Source organism: Tenrec ecaudatus, chromosome 1 (assembly GCF_050624435.1).
Source record: "Tenrec ecaudatus isolate mTenEca1 chromosome 1, mTenEca1.hap1, whole genome shotgun sequence".
In the NCBI taxonomy this organism is placed as follows: Eukaryota; Metazoa; Chordata; class Mammalia; order Afrosoricida; family Tenrecidae; genus Tenrec; species Tenrec ecaudatus.
The window spans coordinates 267,297,475-267,319,625 of NC_134530.1; the positions used below are offsets into that span (position 1 = coordinate 267,297,475).

The 22,151-nt window shown below is 35.9% G+C and overlaps 1 protein-coding gene across 1 annotated transcript in view; it reads left to right on the forward strand.

Moving 5' to 3' along the window:
* Positions 1-22,151, forward strand: part of TARBP1 (tRNA guanosine 2 -O-methyltransferase TARBP1) — a 153,921-nt gene that overhangs the window by 58,869 nt on the left and 72,901 nt on the right. The window contains exons 6-12 of the mRNA XM_075532289.1: positions 1,702-1,799; positions 5,437-5,572; positions 6,180-6,276; positions 8,610-8,699; positions 13,980-14,121; positions 19,913-20,009; positions 20,892-21,064. Coding sequence (XP_075388404.1) covers positions 1,702-1,799; positions 5,437-5,572; positions 6,180-6,276; positions 8,610-8,699; positions 13,980-14,121; positions 19,913-20,009; positions 20,892-21,064 — 833 coding nt within the window. The remainder of the gene's footprint in view (positions 1-1,701; positions 1,800-5,436; positions 5,573-6,179; positions 6,277-8,609; positions 8,700-13,979; positions 14,122-19,912; positions 20,010-20,891; positions 21,065-22,151) is intronic.

Here is a 22,151-nt window from a genome sequence, read left to right on the forward strand (position 1 = left end):
CATGACTATCTACTCTAGCTATGTAGCTCTTTTGAGGCTCCTGTCTACCGTCACAGGAAACTACCTTTCCATATTTGACAGTGGCTCCCCTTGTCCATAATTCTTTCCTTACCCCGCTGACCTTTTGAAAAAATTGACAGTGAGAAGTTGTTAGTATTGTATCTTTACCGCACTTTCTTGAGCATCTGAATTAAAGTCTTCGAAATTTTTCCCTTTAAAAATTGTCTTTTCAAATATTAACTAAATTTATACTCATATCTTCTATTGACTATGTTTCTAAGCAAACAAAATAATACTACCACCCTCCACTCTGGGTAAGTTTCTTTAATATTAGGTTTAAAGTGTCATATTGATGCAGTTCAATTCAACAAAAATTGAGAAAGCATTTACATTTACTTCCTACCATTTTTGTGACTTTTATCCACTTAGCAAGGCAAATGCATATCCAAATTCATTTTTTAAGCTTCCTAATCTTGAGTTTCTATGGATACATGTCAATTTGACGCAAATATAAATTGATTATTAATCCCATAAATGAAATGTTTCATTTATGAAGACTTTACTTCAGTAGTAAGTCTAAATGGAGTCAAGAAGTTCTTAGGGAGCAAACATCAAGTGTAAAGATGGATAATGCAGTGGAGATTGTTATACGGACCAACCCAAGTGACCTTCTATACTCGAACCCAATATCTCAACTGTTGTACAATGTTAGTAATAAATTTTATAAAAATATAGAGTATCACATAGTTTCATTGTAAAGTTAATAGTATATAACTATGTTTAAAAGTTTTGGTTTTTTAAAGAAAATGAAGATTTCACATGATTTCACAGGTATATAAGAAATGTCTGAAAACCTGTTAAAATGCTTTATTCATCTGTTACATTAATATTTAGAACTGTGTAATAACTTGAAAGAATCTAGAAATGCTTGATTTTCTAAATTGTTTTAAAGTTCATTAATTTTTAATTGTTTTTTACATAATTAGACAACTAGAGAACAAGAAAGCCATTGAAAAGAGCTTGGTCCTTCCTAAAAGAATTGATAAACACATCATGAAATGCCTTTTTTCTAGCATCTATAATGTATTCGATTAACAGATAATGTGCCTGGCTCTAGAAGCCTGTAGCAGAAAAAAACACGACTTTAATAGATGTTAACAATTAAATGCTCTTGCAAAGATAATTTGTTCCTAATATATTTTTGTCAGGAATGTTTTAGACCTAAAGATTTAAAACCATTGGATTATATGTTTAAAACAATTAAATATCATTTAAAATGGTATCTTTAGGCAACTTTCTTGATATTATTTAACAAGATTTATATACATGTAAATGTGAGGAAGGGTTTTTGAGAAAAAAAGATCTATGTCTACATAGTATGGGTTGTTATTAACTTACTGTATATACTCATGTATAAGCCGAGTTTTCCAGCACATTTTTATGGAGTAAAATTGGTGCCTTGGATGATATTTGAGTCAGTTTATACTTGAGTATATACGATATGTCTATTTTCCCAAAAGAGTGTATATCAATAGCCAAATGGTTCCTCAAAATTTTACTAGAAAATAAATTCAGGTTCAAAAATAAAAGATTATCCAATTTGTCTTATTGTTGAAAGACTCGAGGTCTACTCTTAGAGTAGCTTCACTGTACTTATGTATAAATACATTTTGAATATTTTTTCCCTTTCTTTGTCAATAGGTCCCCAGGCCAACTGATAGGAAGTGGCTCACCATTGGGATTGAAATTACAGAAGTTTTTAGTCACTTACATTTCTCTTCTTCCAGAAGAAACAAAGAGTATGTTTTAGTAAAGTTTATTTTTTAACATAATTGCATATTTTTAGCATCGTGTTTATAAAGAACATCCTAGACTTAATAAGAAATATTATCAAATGCTTTTGTTTTTCACAATATGCAAATTTTGTTCCACATTATTCATGTGATCATTTAATTGAGTACACACTGCCATTGTATATAACATGTACCAGGGGAATCCCCCCCAAAAAATGGATTTTAAAAAATTTTTTCCCAAAACAACCTCATCACCTTCAACGTACTCTACATTACATAATAATCTCAAATCTGAGATTCCATTTTTGGAAATAATTTTCTTTTTTTTTTTTATTTTATTTTTATTTTTTTTTTAATTTTAACAATTTATTGGGGCTCATACAATTCTTTTCACAGTTCATATATATACATACATCAATTGTATAAAGCACATCTGTACAGTCTTTGACCTAATCATTTTTTTTTCTTCTTTTACATTTTATTAGGGACTCATACAACTCTTACCACAATCCATACATATACATACATCAATTGTATAAAGCACATCCATACATTCCCTGCCCCAATCATTCTCAAGGCATTTGCTCTCCACTTAAGCCCCTTGCATCAGGTCCTCTTTTTTTTCCCCTCCTCCCTCCCCCTTCCCCCCTCCCTCATATGCCCTTGGTAATTTATACATCGTTGTTTTGTCATATCTTGCCCTATCCGGAGGGAAATAATTTTCAAACTCCTCTTTTGGGATGGCTGAAAGCACCTCCCTTGTTTTTCCTTCACCTCTTCTATATCATCAAATTGCAGTCCCTTCATGTCCCTCTTCATTTGTGGAAACAAAAAGTCTGAGTGAGGTCAGGTTAGTAAGGTGCGCAGAGCAAGAGAGGCATGCTGTTTTTTGCCACAACTGGTGCACTGAGATGGCTGCATGATCAGGTGCATTTTCGTCATAGCAAAACCAGTTACCATCTGCCACAAATTGGGTCTTTTTCATCGTGCAGTTACACAATCTTTTCAGAACCTCTAAATAGAAAGCTTGATTAACAGTGACCAGGTGGAATGAACTCCGAATACAGTACAAGTCAACATTCTCATCTGTCCGGGAAGTTGACAGACATCCAGAACGAGGTTTGTCATCAGTTGACATTTCGCCTTTTTGAAATAAGAAAACCACTGGTACACTTGAGAGTTTTTCCCATAGCACTGTCTTTAAACTGTGTTCAGAGTCACAACAGTTTCTGCAGCATTTTTCCAAAGCAGGAAACAAAATTCCACAGCCTCACACTGTTCTCCTAAATCGGCTATCACAAAAAAAAAAACAAAAAAAAACAAGGTTCAAATGAAATTGCTTTCATGAAAAAATTCATTGTGACCAGAGAGAGCCTTCTCAGGCAATGCCACTGAGAGCACCAATTCAGAGTGAGTTGCTGGTTGCTCGCCTCTTGGGAAAAATGCATACTATGAAAGAATGCAATTCTGGTTTTTTTGGGGGGGTACCCTCTCATGTATTAGCACAAGACCAGGATAATATTTCATTCTGTTGTACAGTGTTGTTATGAATTGAAACTGGCTAGATGGCACATACGAACAATAACCACCATTGGTGCAAGTAGCTTAAAGTAATTTTACAAGATGTGCTGCAGGTAAACATCTTTTATAATTGCTTTTCAACTTCAAGAATTCGAAAAATAAGCTGAAGAAAGACAACCTGAGTTTAGGGGAAAAGTTGAAAAGCATTCTGGCAAAAAACTGATCTTTTTCAAATCGATACTATTTTGTTTTTATCTGATGCGGCTTTATTGGTAACAAACCATGGAAACAGTTTTATTTTGTTTTGCTGAGCAAATACAGATATACACCTTGATCAAGTCCTGATTTCACTCTTGCCTTTGTGAATGACTCTGCATATGAAATATTTTTTAAAGATCTGTATTTAATCTGCATATAGATTGACCATTGGTAAGGTCTGTATATAATGATATATTTGTAGAAAACATTTTTTTCCATCTTTTAAGAATTTATGGAGAAGATAATTTAGCTCTCGGGGGTATTCTTTAGTTTGCTGGAATTTTATAAAGTAAGTTTCTGGGCTCAAAACAATATGGAGATTAATTTGAAACCATGTTAATACTCTTATGAAAATAATGCAACATGAGTAAAATAATAATAGTACTTTCTGGAATTTGAGTATGTGGTGTACTCATAAACTTTTAGTGAAGTGTTTAACATGAACTGAAAGTTACTATTTTGTATAGCATAAGTGCAGTATCAGAAAAAAATTAGTGAACGAGATTATTGCAAACAAAAGTGGGTAAAAAGTGTTTGCTAAATTTTTACTTAGTGCATTTTTCAGTCAACATTTTCTTTTGAGTATCTGCATTGTATCTAGCTTTGTGCTAAGTACTTTGGAAATACGAAATATATATAATCTTTCAGACCTTCTGATGATTTTACAATAGACATTCATTCCACAGTGATCGTCTCGAGAAGACAGGCGTTTTTACTAACTGCTTGACTTAAAGGTCTTTAGCAAACACAGATTGGCAGAGAGTGAAGCACTCTACCTTTGTGCCTGGAAAGAGAACCATAGCGTGACCCAGATACTGGGAAATGAAGAGACAGCCTGTGAGGAACATCTCATGTCCTTTTTCTCATTTACCAGAGACCAGTTGCTGTCAGTTTTTTCTGTCCTATTTTTCCTTAACATTCTGTAAATTAAAGAATGGCTTGTAATAATAAAATATTTCTTTCACTTTAAAATGTAAAACTGTATATAGCTGCATATCTGTACTATATAGAATACCTATGTCACTAAATAGGAAAGGAATTAAAAAAGCTTTTTGTTTTGCAACAGCCTATTTGAGATATAATTTACATATAAAATTCAGTGGTTTTTTTAAAAGTATGTTCACAAAGTGTGTGAATTTCTATGTAATATCAGAATATTTTCATCACTCAGAAGAGAAACCTCCTAACCATTTGTAGTTACTGCCCTTTTTCTCCACTCCCTAGTCCTTGACAGCCACTGATCGATCTCTATATATAGATTTGTCAATTCTGGACATTTTGTATAAATGGTATCATAATGGTTTCAAGGTTCATCCATGTGTAGCATGTGTCAGTGCTTCATTCCATTTTTTTGGCAGAGAAATACTACATTTTATGGCTGTACCACAGTTTATTTACCTGTTTATGGACATTTGGATAGTTGCCACCTTTTGACTGTTTTGAATAATGCTTCTTTGAATGTTTGTGTACAAGCTTTTACATACACATAACATTTTCAGTTCTTTTGGTCATACACTTAGGGTTGAAGGTTCTGGGTCTCAGGATAATTCTGTGTTTAACGATGGTTTCCAAATAAGTTCCTTTTTATTTAACTTGGCTGTCCTACTGTAAATAATATGCTTGGTTGCTTTCACAGTGAACTTGATTTTATTCAATTAAAGTGGCTGCACCATCTTATATTTTCAACATGTATGAGGGCTCCAATGGCTCCACATTTTTGCCAACGTTTGTCATTGCCTATCTTCATTGCAGGCATTAAAAGTATGATCACATTGTGGTTTTGATTTTCATTTCCCTCATGACTGATGATGACCATTTTTTCATGTGCTAATTGGCAACCGTATTTGTTTGTTTGTTTTTTCAGATAGTTTCCTATTAAGGTTTATTCAGAAAATGGCAAGTAGACACTGGTGTGCTGTTCCCATCTTGTTTCTATCTAAGGCTTTGGCAAATGTCCCAAAATGTAAAGCCTTGGGAATAGAAGGGCTTCTTGCTCTCAGGTAATTTCTTGTGTGTCAAACGATTATTTGCTGCAACTTTCCATTAGTATATTTTGTTTTCCCCTCGGCTTTCATCTACAGTTAATGCTTTTAGTTGATAGATACTGGCTTTGGAATTTGTGAGCTCTTAATTTTGAACATGAAAACAAATCTAAGAAAACAGTTATTCGTATAGAATTGGACTTAGTTTATGAATTACGCATTTTAGTTTAACATGTGCTATTGGATTTTGACAGTTTTAAGTAAGGCCAATACATTTTTTACATAGATATTTAGAATAGTGAAATAACAGAAGGTAATACTGATCAAATATTTCCCAAAATGTAAAATTCTTATTTTGAAAACAATATAAAAAGATTTTAAACAATATGATAAATATTTTAAACAAATAAGAAAAGATGAATGTCTTTGTATGTAGTATTTGTAAAATAAATTTATTACATAAGTAAGTTGAGTTTCAAATGGCTTGGTAGAAAATGATAGCTTTGGGATTCTATTAATAGATTTTCTGTTATTTTAAATGGGAAATATTACAAATCAACTTACCAATCAATTATCAGAATTGTCTTTGAAAGTAAGGAAATCTGCTTTTGCTTTTTGATGCCAGGGATGTTCTTCAGTGTACTATGATCACACATCAGATTCTGTTGAGAGGGGCGGCTCAATGCTATCTTCTTCAAACAACCATGCATTTAGTAGATGTGGTAAGTTTATTTGCTCATGATATTTCAGTTTATGAGTCATAGTGACTGGCTATGCAAAAAAGAGGTAATTTGGCATTCCTGTCACTGCTAGCAGTAGAAAGACTTAAGATTGGCAGTTGGCTGATGTCTATAAACTTGGGTTTCAAGGGGGTTCCCATTACCCTAACTCGTACAAATGGCTCATAGTGCCTCACAATGCAGTTTATGCTTAACTTCTTTCCTTTTGATATCTGGAATGTTGGTACATGCTAGCCATGGACCTGGTGGCATAGTGATTTTGCATTGGGGTGGTAAGTGCATTCCTTTAAAAAATTGTAGGCTTAGAAACACAGTTCTACCCTGTCCCATTGGGTCGCTATGAGTTAGAATGGACTCAATGGCAGTGAGTAAAGTAGAAGATTCCTACGGGGCACTTCAAACCAAACCCACCGCTGTCGAGTTGATTTTGATTTACAACAACCAACCTTGTATGTGATAGAATTACACTTCTAGCTTTCTGAAATGGCCTATCACATCATCTTTCTCACACAGAACTACTACTATTGGGTTTGAACTGACAGCCTTGCAGTTAGCAATCCAGGACAAACCTACTGTGACACCAGTCCCTAATAAGTTTCCCTCAGAGACAGTACTTCTAAGGTATTGTCTTGTTGCTGGAGGAATTATGGGGAGGTAGTTGGTTATGCACTGGACTAATAACCACAAAGTTAGTGTTCTAACCTACAAGTCACTCTGCAGGAGAAAGATGACTTACTCTCTCAGAAACCCAAAGGAGCCATTCTTCTCTGTTCTATAAGAGTTGCTATGAATCAGAATACACTCAAATGGACATGTTTTTGTTTTGTTTCTGATGTGAGAGAACTTCAGAAGTTTGGGACTGATTTCCTCCAGACTTTGCCACATATGCCTTTTCTTTTGCTGATTTTGCCGTGTATCCTTTTGCTATAATAAATCCTAGCTATCAGTGTGACTATGTACTAAGCCATTTGTGTCCTTTCTAGAGAATTATTGAGCCTGGGAGTGGGGTGTTCTTGGTAACTTTTGCACAGTGGGTATAAAATTTGGGAGTGGATATAAAAATGGGAACTGAGCCCTTGAAGGACTTTATAAGTTTGAATCTTCCTCTGACTTTCTATCTAATTTTTATGAGATGATGTATAATCAAATTGGTACTTAGCCTATCCTCTCCCTACTGTTTTGAATAAGTATCACACTGGAGGCAAAAGTTTGGAGAAGGTAAAGAATATGTTTATTTTTCTCTGTCACCCACTTTAAACATATTCCCGAGAGCGCTTCCAAACATTTTCACCATGGTTTCAGCATTTTTCATATACAAATAAAGCAGCTATGTATAGTAATTATAGATGGTGAAAACTTACTTCTTATAGCTGTAAGTTCTTAGATATTTGTATTTGAACCTTTAGTATGTATGTGTTCATTTTAATATTGAAATGTTTTCCAAGGATGTATGGTATCGTTCGTGTGTGTGTGTGTGTGTGTGTGTGTGTGTTTTAACCAAGTCCAAGTAATACTATTGCTTAGAGGAGGTGCCAGCCAACACTCTAGGAAGGGTCATATAAATATTTTAGGCCTTGTGGGACAAATGGTCTTTTATAACTACTCACCTCTTCCATGCGAACAGCAGCCATGCTGTTCATTGCTATTAGCGAGTCAGAATGAAACACTGCTGGGCCTGCACCATCCCCACCATGTGTTCTAGATTTGACTATTGTGATTCATAGGGTTTCCATTGGCTGATTTTTTTTTTAAGTAAATCACCAACCCTTTCTTCCTGGTTTGTCATTGTTGCAGTGTAGAAACGTTGATGGAAACGTTCTGCATCATAGCTATGTGGATATGAGGTTTGTTGGTTGGAAATCGAACTTCATGTTTCCCACATGGAGGCAAGAATTCTACCACTAAACTACCATTACACCCCAAAACAACCACTGACAGTTTATTAATTGATGAGCATAATTATGCTAAAATTAAACTTCATTTAGAAAAAACAGGCTGTGAGTGATTCAGCCAGGCGGGCCATACTTTGCCGACCCCTGGCCTAGAGTAAATATGTGAAAATCTGTAATTGGAATGGAATGAAAACACTTGGATTGTTTTCCTTAATTCAAGGAGTAATTTTTGTGTCTTTGAAAAGTAATAATCACTTTTTAGTTTCTGCTTATAGAATTTCTTTTTAGGATTGTGACTATCTTGTGTCTATTGTACTAACTTTTGACTTGAAGGAAAATATATTTATGAAAGTTACTTATAACTAATATTTTCATTAAAAATACTTTTTAAAAACTCTCACCTACCCCCCTTCCATTCCCAAGGAGAAAGTGTCTTTTTCCGATGTCTCAACTTTTCTCATATCTCTGAGACAAGATGAATCCTTAGGACGAGGAACTTTGTTGTGGACAGAGGTGAGATTTGAAAATAATTTCATGATAATGCCTATAAAATGTCTATAAAAATTGTTTTTATAATTTGATTTCACTTCTAGTAATTTAAGTAATCTCTGTCACCTGTTGTGTATTTGAATTAACTATCATGCTAGTAAGATTCTTACTAAGAAGTGGGAGAGAGGAGAATGTTTCAATTAAAGCTAGACCTAGAAGTGATGTTAGTGAGCAGATCTTAACTGATTCTTCATGAGATATACTAAGAATGTGTGCAACACAATCTCATTTTTTTGCCTGCACTTTCATTTATCCAGTTACCCAAGACTAGCATTGGCTAAGCCTTAATTTTTCCTATTTTTATGTGTCTAACTAATTGCCTACTTCAGATTTCTTAAGTATATTTTCTGTTCTCCATTTCCAATCATTGCTCTTTTTATACCCTCATATAATTTATTTATTGTATTTTTCCCACTGTGACTTCTTACCCAATAACTTGTTTTGTCGCCATCTTATTAGATCTGATTTTGGTCTGATTATTCAGTGATCTGTCTTATTTTATTTTTGCTTTATTTTATATATGTTTAAAACAGCTTATTGGCATATACTTCACATATACAATTTAATAATTCAGTCATATTAAGAGTTGTGAAATTATCACCATAATCAATTTCAGAACATTTTCTTCTCTTACTTATTGTTAGCTTCCCATTTGCCCCAGCCTTCCCCTGTTATGTCCCTAGATCATTATTAATCCAGTTACTGTCTCTATAGATTTATCTATCATGGATTTCATACACAGAAAGTCACGCAAAACACAAGTGGGAAAGGAAACAAAAAAGCCCCAATAACAAAGGACTAAACACAGAGAAAAACTTTAATTGAAAAGAAAGCAGAAAATATTTTAAAAGGAAACAACTTTAAAATGGATCAAAAGGACGATCGACTAGGATGTTACATTTTAACCTAACTGCATCTACCATAATTGACTTTACAGTATTCTCTGTCTGATAGCAAGGCTATCTATACACATCCTGAACTATGGTCAGAGGGGATGGAGACCCTGTGATTTGATTTTGGGCTTCCACTGTCAGCTGTAGCCTTCTGCTCTAGTCACAATTCTTGAACCAGACCAGATTTCTTCACCACACTTTGTTATATCTCCCATATCTTTAGTGATCTCTCGATGAAGTCCTGCATCAAGCAGGGCCATGTCATATGAACTCATTGTTTCTAGATTGGAGCTAGAATTAATTGTGAGCCCAAATCCATTTATATATTTAGATTTAGGTATGTCTCTGGTTCACTTTGGAGACATTATCATTGTATGGCAAGCACCATTATAAATCATACTCTTAAGGCATAAATTAATTCTGTTGAAAGTGTCATTAATTTAGTCATTAGTGTGGAATTGAAAAAAAAATACATGTATAGGCCAGCTCTTTAGACCATAGTATATGAATTGTTGACTTGTGCAGTTTACACTCTTAAGTGACTAGGTACTATTTACATGAACAATGAGGGTTGGTGATGGGAAAAAATTTCAATAGTATTCATTCACAAAGGCAGAACCATGTTAAGCAGATTAATACATGTCACAGGAAAGCAAGGGGAGCATTAAAATAGTAAGCATGGGTAGTCCTGGGCCACCACCATTCACGGGGCACTATAAAGCAAGAAATCAGAACCAAAGCCAAGCCATAATTGAGATCAAAGTACCAGGCATATTCTCCCTTTCAGGTCTCTATAAGGACTGTTAACTGATTTTCCTCATGGGAGTTACTCTACCCTACTTATCCACCAACGGAAGAATCAAGTACTGTATTTACATTTCTCTGTTTGCTAGTATGTTTGAACATTTTTTCATGTTTATTCCCCTTTATATTTCTTTTGTGAATTATTTATTCCTATCCATACCTGTATTCTCTTGAGAGTTTGGTGTGGTTTTCCCCCTACTTGAGTTAATGCTGTTTTATTATTAATGGTATCAACAAGTTGCTATACTTGGTCATTTTCATATTTTTTTCAAAAGCTCAGATCTGCTTTCCTGGATAGGTAATAAATTCACATGACTTGAATTATATAATCAGAAAAGTCTTCCATTCGGCCACTCCCACCCTGTTCTATTCTTCGCCCTGTCCTATTCCCAGGCCCCTAGACCAAAAAAGGTAGCATATGATCATGTACAGTTTTCACTGGCTTTTTTAAAAGTAAAAACACTACCTAGTGATTTATATTTACCCCTAATTAGATAAAAACCTTGTTTTGTACACTTGTATAATATTGTGTGGTCCTACTCTCCTCGGTAGTGGATTCTTTAGTTTCCAGGTTTTGGGCTCTTGCAAAGTCACAATGAATAATCTTGCAGGTGTATTTGTAGAATTGCTTTCTGGAAAGATATACACTTAATCTTTAATTAAATGATTGTGTAATTTTGCTGAATATTGTTAACATTTCCATCACAGTATTTGTATTTGTTTCCTGTGGCTGATAAGAGAAATTAACCACAAAGGCGGCTTACACTATACATACCGTACATACTTGAGTATAAGCCAACCAGAATATCAGCGGAGGCACCTAATTTTGCCATAAAAACTGCATTAAAAATGTGCTGGAAATCTCGGCTTATACTCAAGTATATATGGTATTTCTTAAGGTTTTGGAGGTTAGAGGAAGCCAAAATCCATTTCACTAGGCCAAAACCAAAGTGTGGAGAAAATGGCTTTTTCTCTGGGAACTAGAGGAAAAATTTATTTTCTTGGCATGGTTAGCTTCTGGAGCTGCATTCTTGACACAGACCCTCTTCTTCATCTTTAGAACCAGAGGTGTAGAAGCCTGTGCACAGTTCATATTCACTCACAGCATCTTCTCTTTGGTGCCCACTGTTCAGTCTCCCTTTCTCTTTCTTTAGCAAGGATATTTGTGTTTACCTTAAAGGATAAAGCAGGATAATCTACCTCAAAATACTTACATCAACAGGTTTCAGGGAATAGGATTGGGGTAGCTTTGGCCACCATTATTGAGCTTATAACATGTTGAACAATGAAATGAAAAGATCATGAATTTTTCCACAAACTTTTAGAAGATCCCTCCAGTTATGTTAGTGATTATTGTGAAATTTGGGTTTTTTACCAGTCTGGTAGATGAGAAATAGTATCTCAGGGATTGTAATTTATTTCTTATTTTATATGGCTGATTGTGAGCATCTTTTCATTTAATAATAATTTTTTAATTTAATTTTAACTTTTTAAGTATAAGGGATTTTTATTTAATGGAAGATTTTTAAATTATGAAAGTGGAAGAGTATGTAATGGGCTTCCGTGTATCTCTGTGGCATACCCTGTATTATCAGTGCCTCCAGTTGCCATCCTCATCTTTCTAGCCCTAGGTATTTCAAACAAAATCCTGTCAAGTATTTTTTTATAAATTTGTTAAAGGCTATATATAGCCTATCATATTCAACACTTTATACAGGTACAATTCATTCTCAAAGTTGTGCAAATATTTTTACCCTCCTTTCTCAACTAACATAAATTCACTGCCCCCTAAATTACATATGTAATCTTACAAATTTGCTGTTGTCAGTTTGACCCCATATAAATATATTAGGAAGAGAACAATGGTCAAGGCAGTCATCCTTTACTGTTTGGTTTTAAGACAACTTGAAAGGATATTTTTGGTTTAAGATTTAAAGACATCAGGGGTTTATCCAGCCTTGAAATCTGGAGGCAACGAGAATTTAAACTTCTGTTGTGCATTTCCTGCCTTTTGATCAAAGGTTTTTCTAGAGGATCTGTGATCACAATATTTAGTAATGGTAAATGGACATCATCCAGTACTTTTGTGCCATGGCAAAGGGGACATTTATTTGTGGCAGCAATTAGGTACACATTCCCTTTCCTCTGTTTAGTGCTGACTTCCTGGCCCTCATTTTCCCTCTGATATTCCAAGTGCATGGAGACCAATTCTTGTACCTTGGATGAAATTCAGGTGGGATATGCTCAAGGTCACATTTTGGCTCTCATGAACTTGTTTTTATTTTCTTTAGCTTCAACCTGAACTTGCGTATGAGCAATTGATGAATGGTCTGTTCCACAGTCAATCCCTGGCCTGGTTTTAGGTACTAATGTTGAGCTTCTCCGTCGTCTCTCCTCATAGATGTAGTCAGTTTGATTTCTGTGTATTCTTTGTGGAGAAATCCATGTGTATAATTACTGTGTGTGTTGCTGAAAATAAGTACTTGCGATGAAGATGTCTATGGTCTTGCGAAGTTCTGTCATTCAATTTCCAGCTTCATTTCTGTCACCAAGGCCATATTTTCCAACTACTGTTCTTCCTTTTTGTTTCTAACACTGCATTCCAATCACCAATAATTATCGATTTCCTCTTGATTGCATGCTCGCTCAATTCCAGGCTAACAGTGTTGGTATAATCAAGCATTTTCTTCCTAAGCTTTAATGGTTGGTACATAAATTTGAATATTAATTGTATTGACGATTTTCTTGTATGCAGATTACATTGTACTTCAAAATAGTAAAGTATTTTTTGATGAACACAAAACCTTTCTTTAATCTGTCATTCCCATAAGATTTTCCGATTCAAAATGGCCCTTACCATTCCATTTCAGCACACGAATGCAGAGCATATCAAGCTCTGTATGTTTCATTTTTGATAACTTATGACTTTCCTAGATTCACACTTTGTATATTCTAAGTTTCCATCATTAGTAGCTGTTTGCAGCTGTTTCTTCTCGTTTTGAATCATGCCCCATCAACAAATGGTCTTGAAGGCTTTCTTCCTGCAGACTTGACTCCATCCACAGTATTATGAGTAGACTGTATTTGGACAAGGCAGTTCTTCTTCAGTCTGACCTGAGGTCCTCATCTTCTGGCACTAAATCTATCTGACACTGTTCTGAGATTCATGAGGTTGTCAGTATCTGACAGTGTTCCACTGCTATCCATAAGGTGTCCCGTGGCTGATTCCTCTCCAGAGGACATCTGACTCCTCCTTAGTGTGCTCTTAATCTGGAAGCTCCGTGGAGCCTGTTCACTGTGGGTGACCCTGCTGGTGTTTGAAATACCCGTGACATACTTTCCAGCATCACAGCACCACACAGCCCAGCACAGTATGACAAATTATCTTTCTGCCCGTCTTTAACATAGTCATGACGACAAATGGTTTATTGCTTTGTTATAGATGTATGTTAAGTTACTATCACTGTGGAAGAATGAAATCTGGCTTAGGGAGATAGTATGCACTCTGTTGGGTTTTTAAAATAAAATAGTAACTTTTATTTTCTAGCTCTGTGACTGGCTGCGTTTTAATGAAAGCTCTTTTAGGCGACCCTCAAATTGTAGCTCCATTGGACTTCATGAGGCATCATCTTTGAATGCTTATGTAAAGAACCTAGTTCAAGAGTATATTAAGTCATCTGCTTGTGAAAGTAAGTCTGAGATCATTTTTATGACTTGATATAGCTTAAAATTGTAAAATAAATTTAGTTTTTCGGACAAAACTTTGGGCTTAGCCAAATGCACACTGAAATGTGAATAACAGATTATAAAAATATTGCTGCTTGTACCTATCTGTTTTAAGGACTTGAGATTTTAAATTACATGTTGTAAGAAACTGGTAAGTTACCGAAGTAGGAATTGGATACAAGTCTATGAATTCTGTAGCATTGCATCTTCTCGGTGGTAGAAATACATGAATGTAGGCAGATATTTTCATACCCTTCCCACAACCCTAGAATTGCAATCTTGTAAATAAGAGAAGTGAATTTATTATTGCAAAGCATTTTATAGAAAAAAATCTGTTTGAAAGGATGGCTTGTCCATTTCTTTCTTTTCACCAGGTAGGTTGCAGAATCAGTGTATTCACTTCTTTGGAGAAAATGTGTAAAATAACATGAGAGAAGATCTATTAGTATATTCATTAAGATTATTTTCACATTTCTAAGTGGCAATATAGGTAAATTGCCTCATTGACTTTATTTAATTTATATTTAATCTTATTTTCTTTGCTTTTATTTGTCATATATTTGTTCATCTTGTTTGTTTTTAAATCATTTAGTTGGGGGCTCTTACAGCTCTTCTAACATTCCATACATTAATTGTATCAAGAATATTTGTACATATGTTGCCATCATTCCCAAATCATTGTCTGTTTTAGACCTTAGTATAAGCTCCTCTTTTCCCCCTCCTTCCCTCACCTTCCCACTCTTGTGAACTCTTGATCAATTTTATATTATTATTTTGCGTCTTACACTGTTTATTGTCTCCCTTCCTCCACATTTCTGTTATTCATCCCTCTTGGGGGTGGGGCATTATATATCTAATCTTGTGATGGACTCCCTCTTTCTCCCCCTTCCCCTCTCCGACACCCCCACTACCCTCATGAGATAGCACCACTCCCACTACTGTTCCTGAGGGGTTTATCTGTCCTGAACTCCATGTGTAGAGAGCTCTTATCTGTACCAATGTGTGTTCTCCAGTCTAGCCATATATGTAAGGTAGAACTGGGTCATTGTAGTGGGAGGGAGGAAACATTCAGGAACTGGAGGAATGATGTGTGTGTGATATGTCTCGGTACTATAGTGTTCCTTGGTTGGATCATCCCTGATAGCCCTTCTGGTGGTGGGAAGGAGGAGAATTTAATAACGTCTTGAATTTGTCTGCAACTGAGTCATTTTCAACTGCTGAGTTATGTAATTATAGGAGCCCTGGTGGATTACATGGGCAGCTAACCCAAGGTCAGTGTTTCGAAAACACCAGCTACTCTAGGGGAGAGAGAAGAAGCTGTCTCACTCCCCTCAAGATGTACACTCTTTTGAGGCACACAACAACCTTCATAGGCCACCCTAGAAAGACTACTATGGATACCCACCCACTAAGTGAACTGAGCTTTTCCTCAAACTCTCCTGTAGCCCTTGGACTTAAGACCGAAACTCCCTAGTGTGAGAAGAAGCAGATGACAACCTACGTTGCATAGAACTGGCAGACGTTGGATTTTGGTTCGAATCTCTTGCCTTGAAGTGTGCCCAATGAATGGTGCCCCTGGGCTATGAGATAGTTACTATTTTCATGCCCTCCTGGCTTCATCATAACATGTATTATATAGTAGGCTGGCTCAGCTGTTGTGAATCATTATGGAACAGTTTGCCCTATCACCAACCCTCAGTGTTTGTGTACATAGTGTCCAGTCACCTTTGAGTGTAATCTGTACCAGTCAACAATTAAGGTATTGTGGTTCATTGTTGGCCTATACTCATGATTTCCCTTTCTCAGAAGTGTTTCAAATTCCATATCATTGGCTAAACTCATGACCCTATCACTGCATAGTGCTTATGCATTGAGCTGCTAACTGCAAGGTCAGTGATTGGAAACCACCAGCCAGCTCTGCAGAGAAGGATGAACTTTCTACTCCTGTGAAGATTTGCAGTCTCAGAGACTCACTGGGGCAGTTCTGCCATGTACGATAGGGTTGCTATGAGTCAGCCGTGACTCTATGGCAATGAAAGTGATGCCCCAGGAGGATGATTGATAGTATTCCTTAAAACAAATGGCAGGGATGTCTCTAAGCTAAACCAGAAACATATTTAAGCCATAGACATGTGACTAGATATGAGGCTTGCAATTAATTCTAGCCCCAATCTAAGAATAATTAGTTCTTCTGACATGGCCCTGCTTGATGCTTGACTTCATGAAGAGTTCACTGGAAATATAAGTGCTCTAGCTAAGTATGGTGAAGGAACTAGGTGGTGCCTGACTATCAGAGGAATATGCACAGGGTCTTAAAGGCTTATATTCAAACAAGCAGCTATCTAAGTGAGATGTCAATTTAAGCCCACATGAAGAAGCACGCCAGCCTGTGATCCAAGGATTGTATACAATAGAGCCCAAATCAGATGGAGCGAAGAATATCAGAACTCAAATTGTGAACACCTGGTTTGCAGAAGGCTATGGATGATGGTGATAGCCCAAAATCCATCTGCAGATTCTACACATGGATTAAGCCTCTGATGATTCTCCTCTGACTGTACAGAGCAGTGGCTCTCAATGTGTGGGTCGCGGCCCCTTTGGGGGTCACCTAAGACCATTGGAAAACACATTATTTCTGATGGTCTTAGGAACCAAGATACCACTCCTCTATCTCTAGGTAGGCCCGCATATGCAGACACACCCACATTCCTGGTATGAAGACTGTTACCCATGCTACGCCATGCTTCAAGACAATTTCATTTATTTGTAATTAGAAATAAAACATTTCACGATATATAATTACATATTGTTTTTGTGATTAAATCACTATGCTTTAATTATGTTCAATTTGTAGCAATGAAAATACATCCTGCATATCATATTTACATTATAATTCATAAGAGTAGCAAAATTAGTTTTGAAGTAGCAAGGAGAATAAATTTTATGATTGGGAGTCAGCACATTATAAGAAAGGGTCACAGCGTTAGAAGGTAGACAACCACTGATCTAGAGGGATATTAATAGCCCTGTTATCAAAGCATTATAAAGTTGATTATCACAGATGCAGTTAGTTTAAAATGTAATATATTATCATTTGATCTCTCTCTTGACCAATTTTAAAGTTATTTCAGTTTAAAAAAAGTGAAGGGGAAATATACAGGTATGAATCCTCAGGTATATCCCCTCTGATCATGGGACCAGGTATGTGAATATCCTTGCTATCATGCAGGCTACACTGGAAAGTACAGTATTGCAGAGCCAATTAAAGTTTAACACTTTATTATTTGATCTCCCTCTTGATCCATTTTTAATTCGCTCTAGTTTATTTTTTCTGCTTTTTGAGTTTTTAATGTTTTACTTTAGTGTTAAATTTTTTTCTGTATATGAAATCCAAGATAGGTACATTTATAGAGGTAGTAACTGGATTAATGGTTCCTTACTTGGGGATATGGCAGGAATCCTGGTGGTGTTACATGTTGAGCTGCGATCCACATGGTCAGCAGTTCAAAGCCACCAGCAGCTCCATGGGAGAAAGACTGGGATTTAAACAGTTACAGTCTGGGAAAACCTCAGGGGCGTCGCTATGAATCAGCATGGACTCAATGTGAGTGAGTGAGTGAGTGTGGGAAGTTGAGAGGAAATGGGGAACTATTCAATGAGTACAAGAATGAAGAAAATATTCTAAAACTGATTGTGGAGGGGATTGTAGATGTGAATGAAGTATTATATGTGAATTGTATGCCAATAAAACTTTTTTTTAAAAAGCCTACAGAATATAGGATAGTTTTATTCTATGTACCCACACAAGGTTGCCATGAGTGACAGTCAACTTTATGGGATGAGCAGCGGATGTGGGGTGGGGTGGGGTGGGGTAGGGGAAAAAAAAAGTCTATAATCTTATTAACCCCTGAGGGCAGTTCTACATTGTATCTAGGTTGCCATAAATCAGAATTGACTTGGTAACAGTGAGGTGAATAATCATGGACTAGATCTTAAGTAAACAGGTCTAATTAATCAGATATATTACTTTTTGTTCTTTAATATTTATAATTATAATATATTGAATATATTTTTTGTTTTGGAACTAATTTCATATATCAGAAGTGGTTGTATGTGTGTTTAATCATTTTGTTTTACTTTCGTGCCCTTGCCTAAGTACCTTTAAAATTTTCGGTTTAGTTTTGAATTATAGGGAAATTTTCAGAGTAAGTAAAAAATTTCAAAAAGAAAAAACAAACATTTCAATGAGACCACTTCTCGGCTTTAGTTTTGAGGTATGAAACACATTTTATGCATCTTATGTGCACATTATACATTTTTTGCAAACTGTATAATACTTGGAAAGTTAATTTCACATGCTCATTTTATGTTATATGAAAAATGTAGTAATATTAAAATTTGGTTTCATTTAGAGACCGTTAAAAACTCACATTTAAAATTGATTTCTATGCCTAAAGTAGCTTTTGAGTTGTTTTTTGACCTATAACAGAAGTTGTTGACAGTGCAGGTGGTCCTCCTCATATCTTGCACTGCAGGAGCCACACTGTGACTGTCATTTGGTTTCTGCATCGTCTCCTTGGTGATGTGTTCTACATATGGGGTTGCAGCAAGTGCTTTGCTCATGTTAATCTTAGGCTAAGCCGAAGATCTGTTTACTGATAATGAAACATAATAATGAAAACACAAACAATGAGATAGCCTACCTCAGTCAGAATTGACTTAAAATGTAGTCATTGGGAAGTAGTAAGCCAAAGACTATATTTATTTGGCAAATATATATCAATTAACAAGTTTGCTAATTGCCAAGCACATGATTTATAGAGCTAAATGATACACCCCCTTCCAGCAACCAAAACAAAACCCCTAAGTTCGTGCCAGTTTGTGACTCTGTACTCACGTTGACTGCATAAAGGATTCCCAAGACTGCCTTTCTACACATCGCTGGGGTGCCACTGACCCGTGTATAAGCTGAACCCCAGTTTTTCAGCACATTTTTGTGCTGAAAAACTCGGCTTATACACAAGTATATATGGTAACTCATTCCTCCTTATTCTTCAAACTCTGCCCAATTGTTTCTTCATGAGAATATTCCCTTCCTCCCTCGAGAAGAGTGTCCTACTGTGCACTTCTCATAGCCCACAGCGCAGTGACAACTTTAGTTTTCTTTTTATATTTATTGTAAATTCCATGAGCTTAGGAACTATTGTGTTTCCAGCACCCACGTTTAATGCATGGCATAAAGCAGACATGCAAATATTTGCTTTATTCATATTCATGTGTTCATATTTAAATATTAAATATTTCATATGTAAATAATGAGCCAAAGAAGCCCTGGTGGTGTAGTGTTGTGCATTGGGCTGCTAACTGCAAGGTCAGCAGTTCAAAACTACCAGCCACTCTAAGGGAGAAAGATCTTTATTTCTGTAAAGAGTTAGAATCTCAGAATCCTACAGGGGCATTTCTGCCCTGTCCTACAGTGACTATGAATCAGCATCAACTCTATGGCAGTGAGTTACTTTTTCGTTTGAATAATGAGCTGTATGAGAGGGTGTTCTGTATTTTAGCTCAGCTATAGAATGGAATTCCAAAAGTTGGTGGGAAAATTCCATTACATTTTAATTCTTTCTCACGAACTTTTAATACTCAATAGCATTTCTCTAGTATTTTAATATTAATAAGGCATAATCTCTAAGGTGTCTTGTTTTTGCAACATTTCTGGAGAATTGATTAATGCTTTACAAATATTATTTTCAGGAGAAAACAGCTTTATGCCTGATTGGTTTGAAGCTAAGCTTGTTGCCATGATGGTCTTACTGGCTGTGGATGTGGAAGAAATGAAGACTCCATGTAGGTAAGCGTTTCTAAACTTAAAAATAAAGCTTAAAAACAAGCACTAGATCAGATTTTGGGGTGTTTTCCGATTTTAACGAATGATCTAGAATATTAAAAGAGAACTAGAACAATGGGAGCGTATAAAGAAATGTTTTAGATTAGCAATAAATTAAGGGCATAGTAAGGGTAAGTGAAATTGTTAAATTATAGAAGATTAAAATGTCTACAATAATTACTGGTTATAGTAGAAGAAAACGTCCCTACCATAGGATTGGGTAAGAAATTAACTGGATTTGACCATTTTGTAAAGTGTATAATTAGAAAACAATTGCCTATAGATAAAACAGTTTCATTTTACATTGAGAAAATGAAAAGATCAATTGTCACTAGATTATAATTGTTGCCAAAAGCAGCTTCATGTGCTACTACATTGTATGATACATAGTTAATTTGATTTATATCACGTTTCTTCTCCTGTTTTCATACTAAAGTTGGCTATCTAGTTTTTAATAAGTAATTTGTTTCTTAGTATTTTTATTTAACATGTCTTATTTCCTAGACTAGTATACTATTGATTTTTGTATCATAGAAGTAGGTAGTTACAATACTCTCAGCATTTAATTTTTTTTCCAAATAAAATTGGATGTAGGGTTTTTTTTTAATAGTTGTATTTAAAGGTTGATTATGACATCCTCTCTGTTTTCTGATCTCGTGAATTGCTAAGTCAATGAGAATGTACAGGCTGAAAGGTCAGCCCTGATAACCTGCTAAATGTTTGCATCATCCATAAGAGTAATACTGTCTAGTTGAATCACTTAGTCAATTCAATAAATTATACATAGAAAGTTATTTTCTTTTTGCTTTTGAAATGTTTGATTTGGATATGTCTTTTAATACCTAGTGAAAAACAGAGACTACAGAATGTATTAAGGATATTCTTAGACCCTCTTCTGGATGCCCTTATGAAGTTTGGTACAAATGCCTACATGCCCTTGCTGAAAACTGACAGATGCCTCCAGTTGCTGTTGAAGTTATTGCATACTTGCTTGTTGAGAGATTCCAGTGCCCAAGAGGGTGAGGATAAGTAGTTTCTGTTGGTTAACTACTTGGTACGTCATGGTATTTCAAATGAGAGAATATTTCTGACTTTTTAAAATAAATATAGTCAGCAAATTTTTGCCTTCTTGTGATGGTGTTCCCTAAGGTGCTCGAGATAGAGTGGTTGTACATGCAAAAAACTGCAATGAAGGGTCTTATCCGACTTCCTTTGGCTTCCCTATTGCCATGAGGTAGAGGTCAGACAAGCCTCATGGCCAATCCTCTACCTATAATGACGCTAACCCTTGTTTTCCCACTCCACTGTACATTTGTGCTGGGCTCTATAATTTGTTGCAATGGCCACACAGAACTCACAAACAGTACTCAGGATTAAGGGGGTTTGCATGGGAAGGATACAGTCATTGGTTGCCTCAGCCAGCAGCGCCTCCCTCCCTTCCTCCTTCCTTCCCTCCTCCCCCCTCCCCTCTCTCTCTCCCCACCCCCCACATCCCCCCAGTTCTTAGCCTCTCAGCCACGTGGTAGGTGAGCCACATTTCTCTAGGTTTTTGTCTCTCAGCTCAGTGGTCCCTTTGGCCTTTGCCTCCATGAACCAGAAGCTAGCCCACCCACCACTTCCATATTATTTGACCAGATAACCAGAAGGCTGTTAAGACACTGCTCCTCTGGGTCTCTGTGCCAGTCTGTGATGCACCTGGTCTTGGAGCCTCCACCACAGGGATCTTGAACAACCTCTCCCAAAGTCCTCAGTGTTTCTCTCTCTCTCATTGCTTCAAAGAATGCCTTATCCTTATAGCCAGCAGGGGATCATGAAAACTGACCAATCCCCTCTGTTAGTGTTGCTTTTTTTTCAGTCTCAACTTTTATACATGCCAGTCATTAATAATTACCAGTGCCTCTTGATTGCATGCTTGATCGGTTTCAGATTGTAGAAGTTGGTAAGAGTCTTCAATCTCTTCATCTTTGACTTTGGAGGTTAGTATGTAAGTTTGAATAAATTAGATTAACTTGGCGTCCCTGTAGGTTTATAGATATTTTCTTATCACTAACAGTGTTGTTCTTCAAGATCTTAAAATGTTCTTTTTGATGTTGAATGCAATAACAT